Source organism: Mytilus californianus, unplaced genomic scaffold, assembly GCF_021869535.1.
Source record: "Mytilus californianus isolate M0D057914Y unplaced genomic scaffold, xbMytCali1.0.p SCAF_4, whole genome shotgun sequence".
In the NCBI taxonomy this organism is placed as follows: Eukaryota; Metazoa; Mollusca; class Bivalvia; order Mytilida; family Mytilidae; genus Mytilus; species Mytilus californianus.
This window is the reverse complement of record NW_026262690.1, coordinates 76,701,699-76,726,712: the sequence shown is the minus strand read 5'-3', so window position 1 is coordinate 76,726,712 and position 25,014 is coordinate 76,701,699. Positions and strand designations below refer to the sequence as shown.

General features: G+C 33.2%; 1 protein-coding gene across 2 annotated transcripts in view; it reads left to right on the top strand.

Annotated features, from left to right (window-relative positions):
* Positions 1 to 25,014, top strand: part of LOC127698735 (ATP-binding cassette sub-family G member 8-like) — a 34,307-nt gene that overhangs the window by 3,348 nt on the left and 5,945 nt on the right. Inside the window, exons 1-9 of one of the 2 annotated variants that reach the window (XM_052202379.1) lie at positions 4,050 to 4,123; positions 4,545 to 4,856; positions 11,399 to 11,634; positions 13,263 to 13,395; positions 14,199 to 14,322; positions 14,816 to 14,961; positions 22,432 to 22,654; positions 22,955 to 23,154; positions 24,079 to 24,155. In XM_052202379.1, the coding sequence (XP_052058339.1) occupies positions 4,574 to 4,856; positions 11,399 to 11,634; positions 13,263 to 13,395; positions 14,199 to 14,322; positions 14,816 to 14,961; positions 22,432 to 22,654; positions 22,955 to 23,154; positions 24,079 to 24,155 (1,422 nt within the window). In that variant the 5' untranslated portion in view covers positions 4,050 to 4,123; positions 4,545 to 4,573. Of the gene's footprint in view, positions 1 to 4,049; positions 4,124 to 4,544; positions 4,857 to 11,398; positions 11,635 to 13,262; positions 13,396 to 14,198; positions 14,323 to 14,815; positions 14,962 to 22,431; positions 22,655 to 22,954; positions 23,155 to 24,078; positions 24,156 to 25,014 lie in introns of those variants that run through there. The other variant, XM_052202378.1, reaches the window with a different exon arrangement.

Here is a 25,014-nt window from a genome sequence, read left to right as displayed (position 1 = left end):
ATTTACCACTCTCAGACTTAGTTGTTCCCTTACCAATTTACCACTCTCAGCCTTAGTTGTTCCCTTACCAATTTACCACTCTCAGACTGATAAAAAAAATGACTTTAAACTATATTTGAATTGCATATTCAGCTTTTTTAATATTTGAATTCCAAAAACTTGATTCCATTTTGATTCCATATTTGAATCAGGAGCATTTAAATTAGCTGATGGAAAAGGTCCAGCATTGTTCATATAATTGTTGGCTGGTGTTGTGCACACTTAGATTAAATATCTAATATATGCGGGTGTTTTTATGCATTTTCGGGTTTTCGACTTCGCGTTTTGGCGTTTTGACTTTATAAATATAATAGATGAATACTATCCATCAATACAAAACGCTTATGTTAGAAATACAAAAACGCGTATGGTTAAAATCCTTTTTGATTCATTTTTAATTGTACAGTAAGAAGTAAAAACATTGGAAACGTACTTGAATCATAAAAATATCATACGTCCCGTAAGAATGAGATACAGCTTTGTTTTTAAGCTGACTGCTTAATCTAAATCAACCTTTTTTGTAACATGTTTACGACATGATTGTGGATTGCCTGCCGAATTTTGAGAAAAAGAAACAATGTACTTTTTAGCCAATCACTCATATACTTTAGATAATATAAAAATAAGAAGATGGGGTATGATTGCCAATGAGATAATGTAAAAATAAGAAGATGTGGTATGATTGCCAATGAGACAACTCTCTACAAGAGACCAAATGACACAGAAATTAACAACTAAGTCCGTATAAATACTTTTTACAGCTTATCCACGTATTTAATTCATTCGATTTCAATTGCTCTGACATTCAATGTGTTAACTATTTATTTTTCAATGCTGAAAAATCAATCTCCGTGAATAATTTACTCGACCGATTTTTCCTTTAGGTGCAGCTTGTTTTATAATTTCAGTTTATTTGCATTATGACATTGCCTTTTGTGAAATTGAATTGTGAAAATGAATTGTGAAAAGTCTAAGCAAATTTACACACATATATATATATATATATATATATATATTCTATTTAATGTGAATCATAGTCTATATTCCATTATAGATATTGTAACATAATCCATACTTAACAGTTCTGGTTCTGAACAAATTGTTAAGGACCGGAGTGAACAATATTTTAGTTCAATGTAAAATAATGTATTTAGAAAGATATTTTTTGGTAAAAAAAAAACTGTGAAAAGACAGTATTTAAATGTAATTTTCGTGCTATTACATATTGTATGGTTTAACTCAAGCATATTTTCACTTAAGAGTATTTTGTTTGCAATCTGATTGTTCAGGAAATGTGAATTGTTTAATTACTTTAGAAAATGAACAAGGACTAATTTTGAATCTGAGCGTTTTCGGTTAACTTTCCATTGTCTACTTCTTAAAATAAATTCTCGTCGCGATTTCTCCTTTTTCAATTCACCAAATTAATCGTTATTTGATGCTGATATGTCTGCGATTCAACACTTGAGTTAGGTAAAAATAATGTAAATGTTTGGTCTAGAAATGTTACGTACAAGGTCATAGCTCAAAATTTAACTTAGAAAACTAAAACCAGATAAAAAAACGAGACATACGATTCGAAAAGAGAGGCGAAAGATACCAAACACATAAGTCGAAAACTGGCAATGCCATGGCAAACACGAAAAATGACAAAACAACAAACAACAGTACATAAAGCACAACATAGAAAACTAAAGACTGAGCAACATGAACCCCACCAAAAATCGAGGCCGTGATGATCTCAGGTGAAGGGTTAACAGATCATGCTCCACATGTGACATGGTGCTCCTGTAAGCACCGTGGCAAACTCGGTGATAAGTCTAATTCGGTTGATCACATTCGAGGAAAAAAGGACGGGATTGTGGTTACAACAGACGGAAGATATCCGTCGTCATCTGAGAAACAGATATTCCATAACAGTCAACCAACTCGTGATGGGTCCGTACAATTTTCGAAGGGATGATTTCAACATCACCACTTGGAACTCTTGGTTCAGTAGCCTCCTTATAAGTAGCAATCCTATACCAAGAAAATCATAATAGGAAATACTTGCTCTGGTTGGAGATATATACTCCATATGCAGGTGCTGCTGGAATGCTGCTACATAGAAATGGAACGTTCACAATTGGAAAGCTGAAATCATCTCTTTTGCCGTAAAGTTTTGTTCTCAACCGACCCTCGTTGTTAACTTCTAGATGTAAGTCAAGATATGAGACAGACTTAACTGTATCTGTTGTATCCTTTATTTCATTATTTCAAGTTCGATGGGACAAATGCGTTCAACATAAAGGGACAATCGTAAGTCGCATAAAGTCAAAGAAAAACCGACAATACCATGCCAAAAAACGTCGAAAAGACTAACAATTGAAGTTACGGTATGATAAACCAATCAAATATAACTAGGTCCTATACCCCTAATACTGTTGCTCTCTAAAATTTGAATTCTGACTGAGAAATTATTTTCTGTGGGATGCAGCATAGTTTATCGATGATGAAAACTAGTATATCCATTTTCAATGTAGAAACAAAGAAATAAAATCTGAGGTTAAAACATGAAATCCAAAATGAGTAAGATCGGGTACGTCAACAGGGTAAGAGTATCCTATTGTGAGTGCATCTCCCGAATGGCGAATCAAGACTGTCACAATAGGGAAAAGTACATACCTGTACTCGGTAGATATACAGATAAGACGAATATTCTGGTGTCTTAAGATCTAAGATCGCGAAATTGTTCAATTTTACAATTTTATAATATTCTGGATTTTAGTATATTAGTAAACTAAAGTCATTATGCACTTACCGATTTGTGAAAGTAAAATAGTTATGATAAATTAAACACAACCGTACACTTTCATGGAAAAGCATATTACATTTTTAATCTAATATTATTTATAAAAAATTGCGAAGACAAAGGGAAATCAAATTATATTTATAAAGTTACACAATTTGATAAAAACATATGTTAGCATTTGATACACGCTACTTATATATATATAATACCGTTTCGATTCCTAACATCACTGAAAAGACATTATTTGTCGAAATCCGGATATGGTGTACAAAAACCTTTGCACCTTTTGTTTGCGGTATATCATCTTCTCCGCAAGTTTATTGTTTTCTGTTTAGTATTAGATTTAAAATTAAGATCCATTTATTACATCGGTGATCCGTTTATTTGGCAATCGCCAATGGCAGTCATCAGGGTTTAAGAACATTTGTTGTTCGACCTGTTAGTCAAATGCGTTTTGTTAAAATATACTTTTTCACTTTTTTTGGTCTTTTGGAAATTGTTGTTTGTGCTGTATTTAGACCCCTCTAACAAGAAATTTTTTTGCATCCACACAAATAAAAATTGCGGTTTTTATCCAACGCAATCATAGGTTTGAACGTTGTTTTCAATTTAGACTTGTTTATATATATATATATATATATATACAGTATATAACATAAGTATTCTTTTGAAAAATCAACTGTCATACAAGTGGGAGGTTTAGCTAGCTATAAAACCGGGTTTGACACACCATTTTCTTCGAGAAAATGCCAATACCAAGTCAGGAATATGACAGTTGTTTTCAACTCTTTCCATTGGTTGATAACGTTTGATTTTGTCAGTTTTTATAGACTTCCCCTTTTTGAATTTGCCTTGTAGTTCGGTATTTTTGTTATATGTTTTCGACGTTCTGTAAATGACAGCTAAATATTAATCCCCTTCGTGCATTCCTAAAAGCGATATTAAATAGCTGTGATACCTTTACGGAAACCCAAGTGAATACTATCATGTAACTTTCACTTCAAACTTTTAGAGATCGTTTAGATGGGACTGTCGACTTCTATTTTAGCAGCAGTTGTATTTTCCTGGGCGCTTCGTTTCATAACACAACGTTTTCATGGACATTTTCAAGTGTCCACTCAAACCGAGGTGACAAAACAATTAGAATAAACTCATGTAGGCGGTTATCTCTATTCGTATTATGTCCGTATTTATTTTTTTATACCTTCCTGTATATTAATACATCTTTAGCAATGATAGGTTTTAAAGTAATAACAGGAGAGCGCTTAACATGGCTTGCAACCAATACGATATGTATGTATTTCACAATGGAGCATCATTGTCATGCACCTGTATATTTTATTTTTTTGTTACAGATTAAGTTCCAAACTTTATAGATATATATATATATATATATACTAATAATAGATTCCGCCATGTTTTTCTTCCGTATTTTCACTTTACATAACAATTTCTGATTGAAAGATAGCAGAACAGTGCCATGTAATCATTTCAGTTGTATTCATTTATATTATTTTATTGCTTTTTAAAAATTAAATACAAATATTCTATTATAAAAGACATTTCTAGTTAAATGAAAAATGTGGAACATACCCAATCCTTATGACGATGGTTTATTTGGGTTAATTTTATTTATCAGACAAATTTATCAAGTTTTATCTTTGTCTATACTGATAAATGTCTAGGGTCGATATATATTTATATCCTGTTTTAGTAATGGAGTCTACAACACAATAAGAAACAATGTCATCACCAACAGAAGTTGTTTCCAGCATAGAGGAGCCGCAAGAAAAGGCGCCAACTCAGACTGCCTATACCTTGGAAACAAACAGACGTCTACAGATAGACCTGAGCGTCGATAAACTATGCTACACAGTGAATCCAAAGAATTTAAACTTTTTCCAAAAATTGTCCACTTTACAGATGCCATGGGAAGTAACGGAATGTTCTGGTCCACAAAGAGTCTTAGACAATGTAACATTTACAGCCAAATCTGGACAACTGCTGGCCATTATGGGAAGTTCAGGTAATTTTTCAATTACTTTAAGAAATTATTATAAATATAACATTTTACTTAAAGGATTGAAGTGTTGATTTACTTTTCTATATGATCTTGTTGGTTAAAATACAAACACTTTCTATTAGTGGAATTTGAGATATTTCATAATTAAATAGGTTATCGTGGCAAATATTCTTTCAAACCTTATTTTGTACTCAGTACCTGCACCAGAGTTCAATTGACGGGATGTAAGCAACTATAGGCAATCATTCAGCCTTCAACAATGAGCAAAACCCATACCGTTTAAAAGGCCCTAACATGACAAAATGTAAAATTCACACGAGAAAACCGTCGACCTGATTTATGACAAAACAATTTACGTGTCGTTTTGGTCGTGTATTGTTCATTAACTTTTGACTCTGATTTTTATCCACAACAGCTTTTGTACTCTTGAGTTACTAAGTTAGTGTGTTTTAATACAACAACAATACCTTTCTATGATAAAATATCCCAAAGGAATCTGTGGAACCCTTGTCTCGATTGCGATTGTCGCTGTCATTGTAAAAGTTTAAAGTTGACAGGTAAATCTATTTATCAGTAAAATATGGGAAAATAAATGAAAATTCAAGCAATTTCTTTTATCACGAAGAAGCTTCTCCCAATGAAGTTTGGTGAATTTCCATGTATATTTAACAAAGTTATTGGTGTTTAAAATCCTTAAAACCCAAAAACGCACTCAAGTTAAACTCCCAAAAAGTCCATTTATCAGTAAAAGAAGAAAAATAGAAATACATGTTTTCATTTTTTTCTCTCTCTTGATAATGTTTTTTGATCATAGAAGCTTCTGTCATAGTTTTGTAAGATTTCATGAAGGTTTTACAAAGTAAAAGATGTAACAAATAGTTATCAAAGGTACCAGGATTAAATTTAATACGCCAGACGCGCGTTTCGTCTACATAAGACTTATCACCGACGCTCAGATCAAAATAGTTATAAAGCCAAACAAGTACAATGTTGAAGAGCATTGAGGACCCAAACTTCCAAAAAGTTGTGTCAAATACGGCTAAGGTAATCTTTTCCTGGGATAAGAAAATCCTTAGTTTTTCGAAAAATTTAAAGTTTTGTCAACAGGAAATTTATTAAAATGACCATATAATTGATATTCATGTCAACACCGAAGTGCTGACTACTGGGCTGGTGATACCCTCGGGGACGAAACGTCCACAAGCAGTGGCATCGACCCAAAAATTAACCACAGACTGAAAGTTGTCTCTTGTTTTATCGCCGTGTCATATTTAGCCTTTAAAATATATGGTGTTGATAAATTTAGTCACTGTTAGATTTGCTACAAAATGTGAAGTCACGGGGTATAGTTTATAGGCATTTAGATTTTTCTAAAATTGAATACATTTGTTGACCTTTGGGTGTCTTTTTGGTTTTGGGATTTTTGGGATTGCTGATCATTGACGTATAATACCAAACACATATCGTGTCCGTTTGTTTTATTCGATATAGAAATAAGGAGCTGTTGTATGATTGTCAATGAGACAAGTGTCCACCAAAAACAACAGATCAACGGTCAAGTCACCGTTGACCTTCATTAATGAGCAAAAACCATATTGTTTCAAAGGATGACCCGAGGTGACAAAATGTGCAACAATTCAAAAGAGAAAATTAACTCCTGACTTATAATCAAACAAACAACAACCACTGGGCCATGCCACATGCTCCTGATGTCAGAGTTGAGCCAACACCGTCCTCTAACAGGACACACTAATGTAATAGGATAACATACGAACAATCTGTACAAACTGTGCTTACTCGAGAGGTAGTTTTACGATGTTGTTTTGAGATTATGATACAAATTGTTACTATATTTGTGATTTCATTATCGGTACAGACGAACTTTACGAACCTTGATATTGTCTAGGACCTCGCTGATTAAAATTGTTATTCAACATTGATATTACTATTAATGACGTTTTATTTGACAATGTGATTGATTTCGTATCATTCCAATGTACTTGTTGACAATAACAGATAATATCATACACTTTAATTCGTTTTATATACCTTCTGCTTAAACTAAGCTATAAACAATTCTACACATCAGGGACATGAATTTAGAAAAAAAAAATAACACGCACAATTTCTGGATTAAACTTAATTAAGCACGAACAGAGCTTAACGTTTGGAAACAAAAGGATGTACCAATACGTTATAAATATATAATCTAAAGCCGACTAAGAGCTAAATTTTTATAGATATCTTAATGCTACTGTTTTTGACAACATGTCTTACATCCTATCCTTTTTAATATATCATTTCTTTATTTGTTATTTTGTTCAGCGTTGGTCCTCTTTCTAATAATTGGTCTGACGCTTGTACGGTTATTATGTTTCAACAACACCCCTGCTTGGATCAATGCGATTAAGAACAGGTCATTACTTCATATCAATATAGACCAACTGTGGGTCTAGTCCGAGATTGATCTGACGTCTGACGGCCTTATTTAGGACTAGAGTTTTCAAGTGGTCGGCACTTAAAGTTAACCAGCGAGGGACGTCAACCACCGAGGGTAGTAATGAATATTCATCTTTACTGGATGATTGACATCGATGTTAATAAAAACAAGAGTGTGATTGCCGGAAGCAGTTGCAATTATTGTGTGTCATCGTCAGAGCACATTAGGTCATATCGTCATTTTGGCTTGCATAACTACTGAATTTTAGCTGTGACTGTTTAGAGACATGATCAAAGAATTTATAAAAACCAATGGGTCGATACCACTGACAGTTGACCATTTGTCAGTAGGTTAACATTCGTTAAGTAATCAACGTTTTGACCTTGGCCACGATTTATTACGTACAAATACATTTTGATAAATTCTTGGTTGATAGACAATGAAATTTTTATATATCTAGCATTACAAATTCCATTAGATGAAGCTCACCTTCGTGTGGAATTCAATAATAAATTACTAGTCGAAGTAAAGTTGGTGGTTGTCGTGGTCGTGTACAGTGTAGCATTTTTGTGTAGCAGTTAACGCTTTTTAGCAGAGTACATTTGAATAAAAAAACATGAACGCATCGATCTTTTACCATATTTAGAACTACCGAACGGAATTTGAAATCGTTACTACGTAAAATCGTTCCTCCTCTGGTCTTTTTAGGTATAATTTACTTGATATATTGGACATAATCTATGTTGGCAAATCATTCTTTGGCGAAGAAGACAACAATATCGATAAAAATTAATCATGTTTTCTTGTCATCATTTAGCTCATTACATTTTAGGACATAAAAGGAAAAGAAATGCAATATCCGTTTGTTATTGGCTAAGTATTGTTAAAAAGTGAAAAAAAATAATTAATTTGATGTGAAATCAAGTTTAACTGTATATCCATATATTGAGCATATTTGTTATAAAATTGTCATCCTTACCTAAATCAAAAACTCTTTGATTCATGAAAAATCTATAAATATAGTGTATTTTTATTAATATATATGAGAAAATTATGATACTGCAGTGAACAAAGGCTAAAAAATAGTCATTAAAACTTGAACTTAAGGATAAAACTTATTTTCCATCTCAAATGAGCCCCTGATGGGCAAAAAGCAATTGATATTGTACAAAATATCACTTACTACAAATAATTTATCCACTTCTATTAATAACATAAAAGGTACTTATTTTTTTCTGCACCAGATGAGCATTTCGACAATCAATGTCTCTTCGGTGATGCTCGAGGCCAAAATATTAACCAGACAATATTTTTACTCAATTGTTAAGCTGTAACATATACAACACATGTTAATGCAATAAGCTGCCACTAGCAGAACTATCTGCCTCTGTGCAGTTGAACATGGATTCTGCAACTTCGCTTACAGTCTCTAAAATAAGTTCTATTTATGAATTGAAGGAAATGTCAATGATGAGACAGCAACAAACGATAGAAACAATCAACAGGTACCCAAGAGTCAACAAACAGTAGTTTTTATAACATTTCAATAGTAATTTATTCGTTTGTATATATTACTACATCAATCAGACCTTTAACCCAAAACTTCCCACTTTATGAGATCCTTATCAAAAATGAACGAGGATCTATGAAAAAAGCTTTGATTTCAATTTTCCTGTTGTCAACGTTCTATTTTTAGCAGTTTAAAAATTTTCTATGAAAAAAGCTTTGATTTCAATTTTCCTGTTGTCAACGATCTATTTTTAGCAGTTTAAAAATTTTCTGTCCCATCCAATAACATTGACGTATCTCGGTTAATAGGAAACAACAGTATTAACCCACAATCGTATTCAATGACATATCATGAAAGAAGAAAAGTAGATGGAAGTGTGGCTATAACAAATGGAAGATATCCGTGGTCATCTCATGTACAAATATTGTGTTATGGTCAACCAAGTCATAATTGTGTCCATTACACTTTTTAATTTTAGAGGATTACACCTTGTTAGTTTTGGTGTTCTGGCTTACCAAACTTTTTATCTCAAGCCTGTCTTATAGTAGGATCAATTCTTAGCCGACCCTTAATCTCGAATTTAAGGTCTGAGTCAAAAGTACTAAACACCTTGTTGTATCTGCGGTATCCTTGCTTTCGGGTTCTTTGGGATAGATGCGATCAATAGTCACATAACTTTGAATAATTCAGTAAAAAGTACTTATAAAGCTCCGTAAAGAATTGATGAAAGTCTTTTTATCGTTCTCTTACACCATACTGCTCCTAACAGTGGGGACGATTCAAGTCATGTCGTGATCGTTATATAGTGAATTTAGATATTATGAACATCCCGCATATTAAGAAAATTTTTCTGTTTTTTAAGTCTTTGTTCTTAGGGGAGTACATGTTTATGGTTTTTTAAGTAGTTTTGTAACCACAAATAGTATATCCAGTATATGAAAAGAAAAAAAAAAACTAACAACAATGTGCTGTATCACTGAAGTTATAAAACTTTGGTGTTTCATATACTCCAATCAGTATATTTACTAGCACAATAAATTTTCCTTCATTACTTTGGATGCAATAAAATTTATAGGCTGGTCGGCTCTCCCTTGCAACATATACAGAGCCAAACAGATAAAGGACAGAGAACCAGTCTATAAAATTTATAGAGTGTTATTTTCATGTACGAATGATACGTTTGAACTTATATCTTATTGGTATCCAAGGAAACAAATTCCAAGGGAAATAGTTACATCATGGCAACACTTCAAATGTATATTTTATACACAATTAAGTAATGCAATGATCTGCAACTGTTTGACAGAAAATGTTTCCCCTGTGTAATGTCACCACCATATAGACATAAGTGACGTAATCTATATTAAATCTATGCTACAAATTTCTGGGGAAATAATAGCATAATTGTATAACTTCAAATGTATAGCATATACACTATTTAATAATGCAATGTACTGCAGGTGTTAGACAGAACATTGTTCCCATGTGTAATGTTAACATCATATAAACAGAAGTTATGCAATCTTAATGTAGAAAATCTCCAGTGAACGCTCCATAAACAAAAAACTTGTATATGTCACAAATGACGTAGTTCGTCTGGAAGTCTGTAATAAATAAGCGTTGTACTTAGATGGACGTATATATAGCTTTGTAAAGCACAAGAAAGCTACCATATATAGCCTGTCCTGGACATAGCATTACTCTAAACAGTATGACTAAAAAAATCTATTCTTCAGAGAAAACGTATTTGCGTCATTGGATTCCATTAACTAATTATTGGTCTTGGTAACGAATACAACCGTAACTAATATATCCAGAGTACTTACTTATAATGTCTTCGAAGATGTACTTTTGCCAATATAAGATATAATTGTAACTGTTTCATAGACAATTGAACAGTTGTGCTTTCTCTTATGGTAATATCATTATATATATATCAGTATGCAAATTCTCTTGCAATATGCTTTTTTAAATCTTATAATTATTTATAAATTATTTCGAAATTATACGACATAGACTTCGTTAACTCTTCCTGCAATGCAAATTAACAAATCTGTTAGAGTTGTAATCATGTGAACTATTAAATTTTTTATCCATCTTTTAAACTAATGAATAGTGATTTCAAAATATGAATCTTGTTTATATATATAAAAAACTGTGCAAAAAAATATTCCTTAACATTATGCATTACAAATTAGACTTGTTTTTGTGGACTCTCGTGGCGGGTGATGCATACATAGCAGGAGACTGTTACCTTGTCAACGCACCCGGTCTCGCATGCTTTGAAGTTCATGCGATTCCCTCAGTGTTTTGTGTTTTACCTTGATTTTAATCTTCTTAATGTATTTTTGAAATTCGAACATCTGTAAACCACTGTTGCCTATAATTTGTATTGGTTTTGTTGCTCCTTATCGTTGCGGGTTTCCAAAATTTGAATTTGACCCACTTACTGGTCAGATAATGAGTCAAAATATATGTTCGTCTCGAGAACTGAACTAAGTCCAATTTATCTGATACTAGTAATATTACCAAATGGAAGACAATTTTAGTTTTGTTTTGTTTTGTTTCATTAATTTTTTTTCAATCCCTTTTCAGGAAGTGGTAAGACCAGTTTATTAGATGTTTTGGCAGGACGCATAACAGTTGGCGAGATACTTGGGGATGTCTTTTTGAACGGTGTTCAACAGAACAATTCCATGATTCGATCGTTCTCAGCATACGTTAAACAGGACGATAGACTATTACCTCATTTGACGATAAAGGAAACACTTATGTTTGTTGCAGAATTAAAGCTGCCAACAACTTTTACGAGTAAAAAAATAGAGGACAGGGTAAGGCTATTGTATTTCGATTTGTGTACACTGATGTCAGTGTTTATGATGTACACACTATATTGTGTATTTGTTGTAGAGAACAGGTTAATAATTCAAATTGAAATGTAAAAAAACGATATGCAAGGTTTTTTTAAACTTGTTTCTCGTCCATTTAACATATCTAAACAAATTCTTTAACTTTAATTGAAAATTATTTACGTTGGTTGATATAGTCTGACGTTTGATTATGTCAGTTTTTATGGACCTCCCCCTTTTTGAAATTACCTTGTAGTTTGGTATTTTTGTTAATACTTTTATACTACTATCAATGGTAGTTATTGAAAAATAAGCATTTGATGTGACCACTTCACATACCATATGTATAAAATAACACTATTCGTTTCGTTTCATGTAGTTGTTTACAACCTCCACTTTGTATCATCACCACCGGATATAGGTACCTTTGGCCTTGTTCTCTGTTCATTGTCTAAGAAAAACAACATCACTATACAAATACCAGTGTATAGCTAGCTACCTGGGTACCTACAGTGGAGATCACTTCTAACCTCTCATTAGAACTGTCAGAATAATCTGTCATAGAACTGTTCTAAACTGTCCTAGAACAGTTCTACCCTAGAACTGTTCTAAGTAGAACTGTCAGAATCAGTTCTAGGTAGAACTGACCAAATCAGTTCTAGGTAGAACTGACCAAATCAGTTCTAGGTAGAACTGTCAGGATCAGTTCTAGGGTAGAACTGTCTAAAACTGTTCTAGGTAGAACTGTCCAAATCAGTTCTAGTCGTAGAACTGTCAGCAGAACTGACCAAATCAGTTCTAACCGTAGAACTGTCAGAAGAACTGACCAAATCAGTTCTAACCGTAGAACTGTCAGCAGAACTGTCTAAAACTGTTCTAGCCGTAGAACTGACCAAACCTGTCAGGATTGTAGAACAGTTCTAAATGACGTCACTGCAATTATTGAATATATATTATATTCTTTTGACTTATTTATATTTAAGACAAAGAGTTCTTAAAACTGTTCTTTGGATAGAACTGACTAAATCAATTCTAGCCGTAGAACTGAACAAATCAGTTCTAATCGTAGAACTGTTCTAGTCGTAGAACTGTTCTAGCCGTAGAACTGTTCTAGTCGTAGAACTGACCAAAAATTTGGTCAGTTCTAGGTAGAACTGTCTAAATCTGTTCTAGGGTAGAACTGTCAGAATCAATTCTAGGTAGAACTGTCTAAATCAGTTCTAGGTAGAACTGACCAAATCAGTTCTAGGTTAGAACTGTTCTAGCTAGAACTGTCTAAAAGGTATCAGGATGACAGTTCTACATACTGTCCTAGAACAGTTCTCCTGACAGATTCTGAAAGATTTGATGAGAGGTTAGAAGTGATCTCCACTGTATATGTTAGTATATGTACAGTAATAAAGTTTTCTTAGACAATGGACAGAGAACCAGGTCATGGGTACCTATATCCGGTGGTGATGATACACAGTCAGTGACCTCGTTCTTTAAGTAAATTTTCTGGTGGATAATCGTCTATTTTGAAATTGTACAATATCTCCTTATTTGTATATGTTTACTACTAGTATTCTCTTACACTGCTGTATGATCTATTAAATCTATATTATCATTAGGTAGACAGTGTGATAGCTGAACTCGGATTAAGACATGTAGCAAATTCAAAAGTTGGAAATGCTGAGAGCCGTGGTGTGTCTGGTGGTGAGAGACGTCGTGTCAGTATTGGAATACAGTTATTGCTTGATCCAAGTAAGTCTTCCCCATATACTAGCTACCAATAAGCTCATCATAGATACCAGGCTTACATTGTTTTCGTCTACAAAAGACTAATCAGCGACGCTCGAATAAAAAAGGTAGACAAGCTAAGGCCAAATAAACTACGAAGTTGAATCTGCAAGCATTTTATTTATTTTTTTATGGCACAGTTAACTCTTGTATTAGTTTCTAATAGACTACAAACCACTTTTCACTAAATTAATCTGAATCCTTATTAATTGAGAATAACAATTTAGTGCGTTCGAAACGCCTTTTCTGGATTAACATTCATCAGGAGCGTTCAAACCTAAACATTTGAAAACCAGGTTTGTATAAATACGTAGAAACGTTAAGAGCTAAGCACACCATTATTGTAAAAAATATCGTCTCCTCTGACATTTACATTATGATAATTCAGCCACACATAATGTCATTTTTTTCCATTCCTTAATGTGTTATGGTTAAAGAATTGGCAAGCAGATGTCTATAAGTCGGTTTATTTTAGAGACTTCTACCAACCTGCAGTTGAATGATGTTTAACACCGTGACTTTCCAATGGATTTTATCAAAAGCATCTGGACGGGTACCACAAGTGGGACACGAAACAACACAGCCTTTCAGAGCATATGTGTGCTCAACCTTTAAGTCTGTGCATTTTTAGTAGACTATTTTTTGTCTTTTCGTCTTTTTTTCACTTTTAGCAATTGTACTGCTTGTCTTTCAAGTAATGATTTCAATGTCCACTGTTATCTTATCATTTTTCCTATCAAAAATATTTAGTATGTTCTTGTTTGTAGGCATAATTTTTCTCGATGAACCAACTTCAGGTTTGGATGCCTTTACAGCTCATCATCTGGTCGAAACTTTATCAAAGATGTCAAGAAATAACAGAACAGTCATTGTGTCTATACATCAACCAAGGTTAGTATTATTGTGTCTCGCATTTTAAAATAACGCGTATTGTATACTAATTGAAGAAGTTAGATATATACCAAAGATATAAGGGTAATTGAATCGTCAAACAGAAAAGAGCAGATAAGAAATTTGTTGAATGAGAGAAACAAGGGAATTATTATTTGTGGAGGAAGCCGGAGAGCCCGGAGAGAACTACCGACCTTCGGCAGGAAAAATTCTAGTAAATTAAAATCGGAATGGAACTCACCTGCAACGTGCGGGGTTCGAACAGACAACACCAGTTTGCCAGGCTAGCGATACAGTAGATGGACCAACTACACCACTCGGCCACAGATTCCCCCGTTAGAAGTTTGATGAAAGTTTTTTCATCGGCAGTAACACTTAACACACACACACACACACACACACACATATATATATATATATACTGATTTATAGATGACATTGATAAAATGATTAAAAGTATTAAAAGTATAAATATCATTTTCACTATTTTTAGGTCTGACATATTTGAGCTGTTTGATCGAGTGATGATTATGACAAAAGGAAATGTTGTTTATAATGGCGAATCTGGAAAAATGGTTGATTATTTTACAAATCTTGGGTATCCTTGTCCTCATTTAACAAACCCTGGAGATTATTACAGTAAGTAATATTCAATAAAAGCAATGCTGTTTTGTTTTCTGTAGATGTTTTAGCGTAGTAAATAATTACGAAACCTACACATATGTCATATATGATCACTGGTAATGTTTTGTCATGTTGATTGTCTATAAACAGTTAATATGAACAAAAGAGAAAACTAATGAAAGGAAGAGAATATACCTGAAGGCATCATAAAATCAAATGTTGTAGAACGATAAAAAAAACATTGCCAAGGAAATAAAAGAACAAACAACAGTCTACAAAACACGACACGGTAAACTTATGATTTTGATTGATTGATTGTTGGATTTTTTACGCCACTTTCAGCACTATTGGCTATATTGAGGCGTTCAGTTTTATTGCCGGAGGAAACCGGAATGTCCTTAGAGATCCACCGACTTTCGACAGAAAACTGCCATTCATAGTCAATAAAGATTAAAACGAACGCACCTGTCACGTGTGGGGTTTGAACTCAAAACCTCAGTGTTGACAGGCTGGTGATACAGTAGATGAACTACTTAGACCACTCGGCCACCGAGACACTCTTAAGACTGTGCATGACGAATTCCACCCCCCCACCCACCCCTCAAAAAAAACCACCTGAACTCCGATTTAGTTTTTCCCTCAGTTGTAGTGGTGATTGGTCAACAGAAGTATTACAATCCAAATGTCAAATTCATTTCTCCTGAAAAATAACCTGTTCTGTTAGAACGTTCTTTACAACATTTTAATAAGATGGTATAGATGTCTTCTCAAAACCGAAAATAACATTGTTTGATGTGTTATAGATTTTTTTCAATCTTGTGGCATTGTATGCCTTTGATTTTTTTATGTGTTTTTAAGCACTGCTTTTAGTTTTTCTAGTTTAGTTTTGCCTTGCTGACCTCATTGTAGCAACAATCTTTGGTGTGTTACAAAGTGACCTTTATGTTATACAAACCATAGACATCTGATTTACCAGAAATTAGATTATGTCCAATCTATGTACAGTCTGTAATAAGTCACATGTTTGACTAATTAGATTGTACTATCGATTTTAAAGGTTATAACGTGCTAAATTAATGAATACAGCTCCGTATAATAAATAGTGATCGCCCTAAAGACGTTCCAAGATATATTCATTAATACTTAATAAGATATATTGGTATTGACATTATGTCTATAATGAAACTACCATCGAGAGTTTAAAGTCTGTAAATTATTAATGACTCTATACTACACAAATTATATGTCCTAAATTTGCTGCAAATATCCGTAATAATTACATATCAATAGGCTAGTGACTTTTACTTTCAAAAACAGTAGCTGTTTATCTAAAACAAAGGTCGAATGTCGGAGGTTTTTTCCGTGGTCTCCGGCTTCATCTACCAATACAAACTGGCAGTCACGATATAGCAAGTGGTGCTGAAAGTGGCGTTAAACACCAAAAATCGATCAATCAATCAATCTAACACAAAGATCATAACTGCAAAAAACTAAAAAATAAATTAGAAATTATCTTCACGGGAATGACCAATTTCATCATGACAACGTATTCATCCTCATTATAGTTGAATTGCCGAATTTACTGCGTTCGAAATATTCTTATAGTTTAAACTCATACACTGAGTTTGCAGTGTTTCTAACAACTACCAATGGATTTGACTCTTATCAACAGTTATTAAAGATACCTTTACGGCGTTGAAAGCAACATTGATCAGGGGGAAATCATGCCTTAATTGACGTTAACTGACATGAGAAGGTTTGGTTAAAAAAGTCTTTAAATTCTAAGAAGAAAATTAACCAGTTGAGGAGAACTGTTAAACTTTTTTATAATTCCAGTTAGTACAGTCAAATAAATAGAAAGTTTCACGGGGATTTATTTATCAAAAACAACTGTCAAAACGACTACGCCCAACTGTCTTGGTCTACTTTACCTGAGATAGATGGAACCCTAGTTTTTGTAATCATTCCCATATTTTCAACTTGGGATTTTTCCACGAGGAACACAATGGTGTCACTACCATTTCGAAGCCCAAAGGTTCCTGCGTAATTTTTGAGTGGGATCTATGTCGCACATTCCTTAGCTATCTGTTAAGTGTTTTGTAGGTTTTTGTTTTGTCTTGTTTGCAGTGAGATGAGAGTTTTTTGCTCCATGTTGAGGTCTCGCTGTGACTTTGAGATGAAGAACAGCAATAAAAGCAATGTTCCTTTGCTTTTTGTATGTTTTTTTGTTGTGCATTTACTGATTTTGTGTCATGGATGGATACCCCATATCCTTTGTTCTTCTATTATAGCCTTTTTTCCTTTTGATCGTTGTTTTGTTGGTCTTTCCTCGACTTATAGTATTTTCACTTTTATTATATTCTTCCTTGAAATTTTCCCAATACGTTTAATACAGATCATTGCAAGTGCTGAAGCACTAACAATGGTGAAATTGATAACATCTTTCAATGAACACACACATAAAGAAAATTTAAAGATATTTTGAAAATATTAAATGTTAGGGCATGCAATACTGACCCTAATATATACCTTCTCCAATAGAAGGATGCATATAAGAAATCGTAGTAGCTGCCATGGACTACTTTGTTCATGTTGTCAACGTAGAAAAGAACCAAACAGTAGTGGTTACGACTCAGTGTATGAAAGAAAAATAACATATGTCGATTTTACAACGTTCTTACGGTTATTCAGAAATTCCCACGACAACCACAAAAAAATATGTTTTAATACGGTGACATTAAATATTTGCATTCCTTTTCTACTATCTAGTTGTTATAAAAAGACAAATGATCAATTTCATTGTTTCATACGCCTATGCCAATCGATCTTTTAAACTAGTTTGAGTATTATTGTGGGTATTATGTTAAAATTAACACTTATTTACATTTATTTCCATTATTTTGTTTATTAATATCTTGTTTGGGGATTGACTTGTTCTATAATTAATATTATTACGTCCCTGAATTACTTGTTCATATAAGCTGGTTTTATACATGAATTGGTACAAAATTAAGTGATTATAATATTTAACATTTTGCAATTCTGCTCACCGAAAAAATTCGGAGGTGTATATTAAAAGCTTTCGTCAGTCAATCATTTTGTCTAAAAAAGAAACCTAAAAACGATGAAAGATAAAGCAAAGTGTAAGATTTTCTTTGATTTCGGGGTCAACAAGGCAAAGGTCAAGATCAAAGATACTAAAATGATTTTTGTAGAAAGTTAAAAGTTTCGGGATGGTTTCCAACTAACTAACTAACATTTACACAGGTGAAAAGTTTACAATTAAAGTACGTAAGAATTTGTCCCTCCAAGCATATTAGTATTTTAAGCCTATGAAGTAGAACGTTTTCTCTCAATAAACATGCAAATCGGGAAGTAGTGCCAGCTTTTTTCATGTTTTGTCTGTTTCTCTTTTTTTACTGCACCTTGGTGATTAATATGGAGGGCATTGATTAAGTAAAAAGTAAAATAACAAAAATACCGACATACAAGGAAAATTCAACACGGAAAGTCCTTTATAAAATGGCAAAATCAAAAGCTCAAACACATCAAACGAATGAAAAACAACTGTAAGCTCTATTACGTATTCCTTACTGACATATCTTATGCCGGGATAACATTCAAAATTGTTATGGTAAAATGTTTATTCAAACTAATTTGTTTCCTACAATTCATTCCGGTAGGAAACAAAGAAGGTTTTAAATCAATGAATTATAAGTTCCTCCTCTAATCTTTAATTTATATAAGCTCTTGTGAAACTCGTTAATTTTGAAATTTACGTGATTTATTAATGTTTTGATAACAACAATGTGTCCCGTATTCTCAAATTCGATCTCATCATGAAAAGAAAGGATTAATATAATATTATCAAAGCTTAAATGCCATAATTCATCGTATTTCTCATTTAATCAATTAGAATTTTCTCTTCTTATGTCACGATACCATAATCTTGTTCATTTAAACAACGACACTAGTTTCGTGTAAATGTTTTAATGTATGAAATGAAGGAGACCTACACAGAGCAAAAGTGATATGTATTGTTTGTTATGTATTATGTTTCAGACTAAACGCGTCAGATGATATGATTTGGTAATGGGTTATTGTGTTTTCCCCCTCTCTGTTGTACGGCTTTTTTCATAAGAGTTCGTGCCTCCCAAACTTTACCTTTCAATACTTTTTTACGTCTACATTTGATTGTTATCAGCTGCTCTCGTCATTATTGTGATGTGTGTGTTTGAACATCGGTAACCAACTATTGTTGCCTAAATTTCACATTTCGAATATTAAAATATGAAAATCTTGGCTTGCTAAGTGGCAATATACACTGGTCATTCTCCATCTGTACGCTTGTTTGTCAGTTTGTCCGTTTGTCCGACATAACATTGTTACTTCTTCTAGAGGCTGATTTTAATAATACTGTCCTGCAATTTTCAGTTTTTAAGTGTTGGGTTGTCACTAGCAAAACATGTCGTTTAAAGTGATATAAATCAGTTACATTATGTCAATGATACTTCCATAGACATTTTCTTGAATAATGCGATAGCTCATTTCCTAGGCTATGTTTCGATCAAAATTATGTAAAGTCGAGCGTTTGGTTTTGTCAGGTTTTATGAACTTCCCCCTTTCTTAAATTTACTTTGGCGTTTGGTATTTTTGTCAATACTTATTCAAGGATTTACGCAGTTAAATAAAATTGAGAATGGAAATGGGGAATATGTCAAAGAGACAACCCGACCAAAGAGCAGACAACAGCCGAAGGCCACCAATGGGTCTTCAACGCACCGAGAAAATCCCGCACCAGGAGGTGGTCCTCAGCTAGTCCCTTAATAAAATTGTGTACTAGTTCAGTGAAAATAGACGTCACACTAAACTTCAAAACATATAAATGAACTAAAATTAAAAAACATACAAGTCTAACAAAAGCCAGAGGCTCCTGACTTGGGACAGGCGCAAAAATGCGGCGGGGTTTAACATGTTTTGAGAGATCTCAACCCTCCCCCTATACCTCTAGCCAATGTAGAATAAAGAAACACATAGCAATACGCACAGTAAAACTCAGTTTAAAAGAAGTCCGAGTCCGATGTCAGAATAGGTAACAAAAGAAACTAAGCAAAATGACAATGATACATAAATGAACAAAGGACTACTAGCAGTTACTGACCTGCCAGCTCCAGACCTCAATTAAACTGATTGAAATATTATGTCTTCATCATATAAAAATCAAGTACAATCCATCCCGTTAGGAGTTTAGTATCATACCATCATAAAATATATGAGAAGAACATAACCCGTATCATGCCAACAACTGGTTTTAGAATAAATGTGTTTATTTCCGATGCAAAGACCCTATGAGTGAATCAATATTAATACCAAAATATGCAATCCTTAATGACTTGACAACAGTATCGTAACTATATCCTTTCCGAATAAGTCTGTTTAAAGGTTTGGTTAGCTTTTGAGGTGAATGCCGACATTTTTGTGCTTTGTAAAGAATATTATCATAAAATATTGGATGTGAAATACCTGAACGTATAAGATGTCTGCATGTTGATTTATATTTACGAATGATGTCCTTGTACCGATGATAAAACTTAGCAAATTTTTTTACTAGTTTGTGATATCGAAAACCCTGGTGTAATAATTTTTCAGTAATACAGAGATTTCTTTCGTTGAAATCAAATACGTTGTTACATACACGAGCGAATCGAACAAGTTGAGATATATAAACACCATAAGATGGCGACAAGGGAACGTCACCATCTAAAATGGGCAATTAACAATAGGAAATGAAAAATCATCTCTTTTATCATGAATTTTGGTATTAAGCTTCCCGTTAAAGATAAAGATATCGAGATCCAGGAAAGGGCAGTGTTCAGTGTTAGTATTAGCTTTATTTAAAGTCAGTTCGGCAGGATAAATCTCTTTAGTGTACATACTGAAGTCATCATTATTGAGAGCCAATATATCATCTAAATATCTAAATAAAGGCAACAGTAGTATACCGCTGTTCGAAACTCATAAATCGATAGAGATAAAAACAAATCCGGGTTACAATCTAAAACTGAGGGAAACGCATCAAATATAAGAGGAGAACAACGACACAACAAAAACACAACATTAAAAATGTAACACACACAGAAACGAACTATAATATAACAATGGCAATTTTCCTGACTTAGTACAGGACATTTTAAGAAAAAAATGGTGGGTTGAACCTGGTTTTGTGGCATGCCAAACCTCCCGCTTTAATGGCAACGTCAAACACAACACCAAAACGACAACATCACATGACAGGACAACAATACAAGTAAATGGGAGAACATATAGGACAAAGAAACACACGAATAATAGCTAACAAAAGGTACTAGGCTTAAAATTCAATACGCCAGACGTGCGTCTCGTCCACACAAGACCATCCAGTGATGCTCAGATGAAAAAAGCTTGAAAGCCAAAACAAGTACAAAGCCGAAGAGCACCGAGGACCAAAACTTCCAAAAAGTTGCGCCTAACACGGCCAGGGTTTTCTGTCTGGGCTGGGACAAGAACATCCTTATTATTTAGAATAATTTGTAATTTTGCAAGCAGTAAATTTTATAAAATGACTATATAATAGATATACATTATAAAACCGAAGTGTTATTAAATTTTTTGAATCAGATGTTGTTTCGATGGGTCTTTTCTGATTTTAGTCATAAATTGTAACTCATAACAATACAGAAACAGGTCCGCAATAAGTGGTGCACAGTTAGTCCTCATGGGAATTCCGATGAACTGACGATATACGGAATCTTCATAGCGAACAAAAATGTTATCTAGTAAAAATTCAAGGGCAGTTATAGTATCAAAGTAGGTCCAATTGACATAGTTCTTTTGTTTGTTGTTTCTAAAAAATGACCTAAAAGAGTTTGAACATATATATTCGCATTAACATGGCAATCGTTATATAAATTAGGTCGGATGCGAATAGAAGAGCTCTGCTCACATATTTCTACTTTAATTTGCTACCTTTTTAAAAATCATTTTTATAGTGATTAAGATTATGACACAATGTTGACTGCTGTACCCCTATTTTGTCTGATTGTTTTGTTCACACATTGTTGTCAATATTATGGAATTTTAAGCGACTGTCAAGTGATAGGTTTAGCTATCTTTAAAACCAGGTTTAATCCACCATTTTCTACATAAGGAAATGCCTGTACCAAGTCAGGAATATGACAGTTGTTTTCCATTCGTGTGATGTGTTAGAGCTTTTGATTTTGCCAATTGTTAAGGGACTTTCCGTTTTGAATTTTCTTTGGAGTTCGGTAATTTTGTTGTTTTACTTTTTTCACACATTGTTGATACCTTTTATGACAACTTAACCGTCTTCTTTTGTATGTATCTACTCTAAGCTAAAACATAGTAATTGTTGCGTTTAAAGTTTAGTAAATTTCAGTTTCCTTTAAGACTTTCAAAAGTGTGTATGCTATGAATTTTTACTTCCAGTTGATTTGGTTACCTTGGATACATCATCAGAAGAAACAGAAAAGTCCAGTCGACAAACAATGGAAAATCTGTTGCAGAGTTACACACAGAAGAGGTCCATTGTGTCAGAACAGGATTTATCAGTTCACACAGAAGAAGAGGTTCCAATGATGGATATGTTGAACATGATTAATAAGTTCAGTCAATCTCCAGGGTATTTTAGACAGTTTTCCGTGTTGTTCAGGTATGCCCATTTGACTTAGAAATGTACATGTGAATGTTATCATGTTTTTAACTTTTAAAACAAATACTTGTTATTGTATAAGTATAAATGGGAACATCCTGTAACCGTTGCATTGTGGGATAAGTTAAATTACTTAAATCATATAATCCAGTTTGTAAATATAAGAAAACTATTGTATTACCACTTTCAGTCTACCTTTTAAACTGCGTTTAGCTTTCAAAGTCGATTAGAAATTTCTCCATTTTTGATTTACAAATATTACTTCGCATTTTCATTTTGTTTCTGTTTCTTTTCTGACAGGCGATGTACACGCAATATATTAGAAGATTACCTTAACCTGTCGGCACAGTTTATCCAGGCGTTTGCCATGTCTTTTGTTGTTGGTTTGGTTTATTATAAATTGGCATATGGTCAGAGTAATATACGTGATTGGTTTGGGTTAATGTACATCCTAGCGGCATTATACCCATATATGGTCATACTTGACGTTATAGCCCAATGTAAGTTTAGAATGTTAATTTAATGTGGAGGTGATTTGTGCAACATCTAATTTATTCCAAATTTGGACAGTTCAAATTTAGATAAATGTTTCCAGATAATAAATATGAACACATTGCTGCGTAAAAAATACAATTACAGCTTTTCTATAAAAGCATGCAAAGCAAACCTTTGATCGACTTGCTTGCTATGTTTGCTTGGATGTTTGTAAACAAAAGGGTAGGCGGAGTTTCAGTCTGTTTAATATATACTGGTATTTGATTGGACAATAAAAATTGACATACAATGTGAAACTTAACATTCAAATGAAGTTAACGTTTATTGTCCAATCAAATTCCAGTATATAGTAAACAGACTGAAATAGACTACCTACCTGTTGTTTACAAACATCCAAACAAACATAGCAAGCAAGTTGATCAAAGGTTTGCTTTGCATGTTTTTATAGAAAAGCTGTAACTGGTAGATGCATAATGCCCCCGTATACATTCTTAATTCAAGTTACATAATAACTATACTATTTTGGACAAAATCAATAAAGAGCAAAAATAAGATTCAAACTTTCAAATGTTGATATTGATATAAACATGTGATACCGATTTTATAAACCTTGAGTAACCGATTATATAAACCTGGAGTTAATTGAAATTAATCTACGACACACAAAATGATACGCATCAATGACATGATTTTGGAATGAACATGAACGATATTCGTTATTTTATTGTTTTACTTTATTTGTTTACGTTATAACATGCTTCTTTCTAGGGCGTATCATGAATTACTGGCGTCAGGTTTTACCCAACATTTTCTGTTGTTCTACTGATCTATTGCAACTACAACCAATTGCTGAAGTAATAATGGTACACTTTTATGTTAGTTGATATCTAAAAGACTTCCAAAACTACATATGTTTTTTTTAATTTTAGATCACAATGAAAGAAACTATTTGTACTGTGAGCTTGAAGATCATCTGTATGCTATAGGTCCATACTACTTTGCTAAGGTAGGAAATGTTTATATTGATTCCAAATTTATTTCATCAAAGATACCAGGTTTATAATTTAAGGATCTGCTTACCCTTCCGGAGCACCTGAGATCACCCCCAGTTTTTGGTGGGGTTCGTGTTGCTTAGTCTTTAGTTTTCTATGTTGTGTCATCTGTACTATTATTTGTCTGTTTGTCTTTTTATTTTTGGCCATGGCGTTGTCAGTTTGTTTTCGATCTATGAGTTTGACTGTCCCTCTGGTATCTTTCGTGCCTCTTTTAGTACGTCTGAAGCGCGTTTTGTTTATATAAGAGTCGTCGACTAGTCAGTTTAGCTCAAATCAAGTTCGTTGGAAAGCCAAAACTAATCCTACCAATGCGTACAAGCATAAAGATTTCATTTTTTCAGAATTAATTCCTATCTTACTTTGGATTGCAAATGTTTATATTTCTTTAAAAGAAATGTGGACTCATTTTTATTGTTGGACGATGAAAAAGTCCAAGATATACTAAAAGAAGATTTTTCAACTCAGTGTACCTAAGTATGGTGTAAATTGTGAAAGGGAAACTATCATGTATAAGTTGTTATTCATTCTTTCTATTTGTTATTTCTGAATTACCCATTTGTGTTGTTTTAAACGATAAATGTTTTAGAAGTTTGTTATCTAACTGTAGACTATTAGAAGTTAACCGAGCTTAGATCCATTGCAAATTATACCAGACAACGATTTTTGTTTTTACTACAAAAAATTGTTCAGAAACGAAGTCTTAATCTTGATACTTGAAATATATAGGAACGAAAAACACTTCAAACAGACAAGCAATAATCCATAAAATTATAAATAGCAAGCTGTTAATATTGGGTTACACCAGCCCAT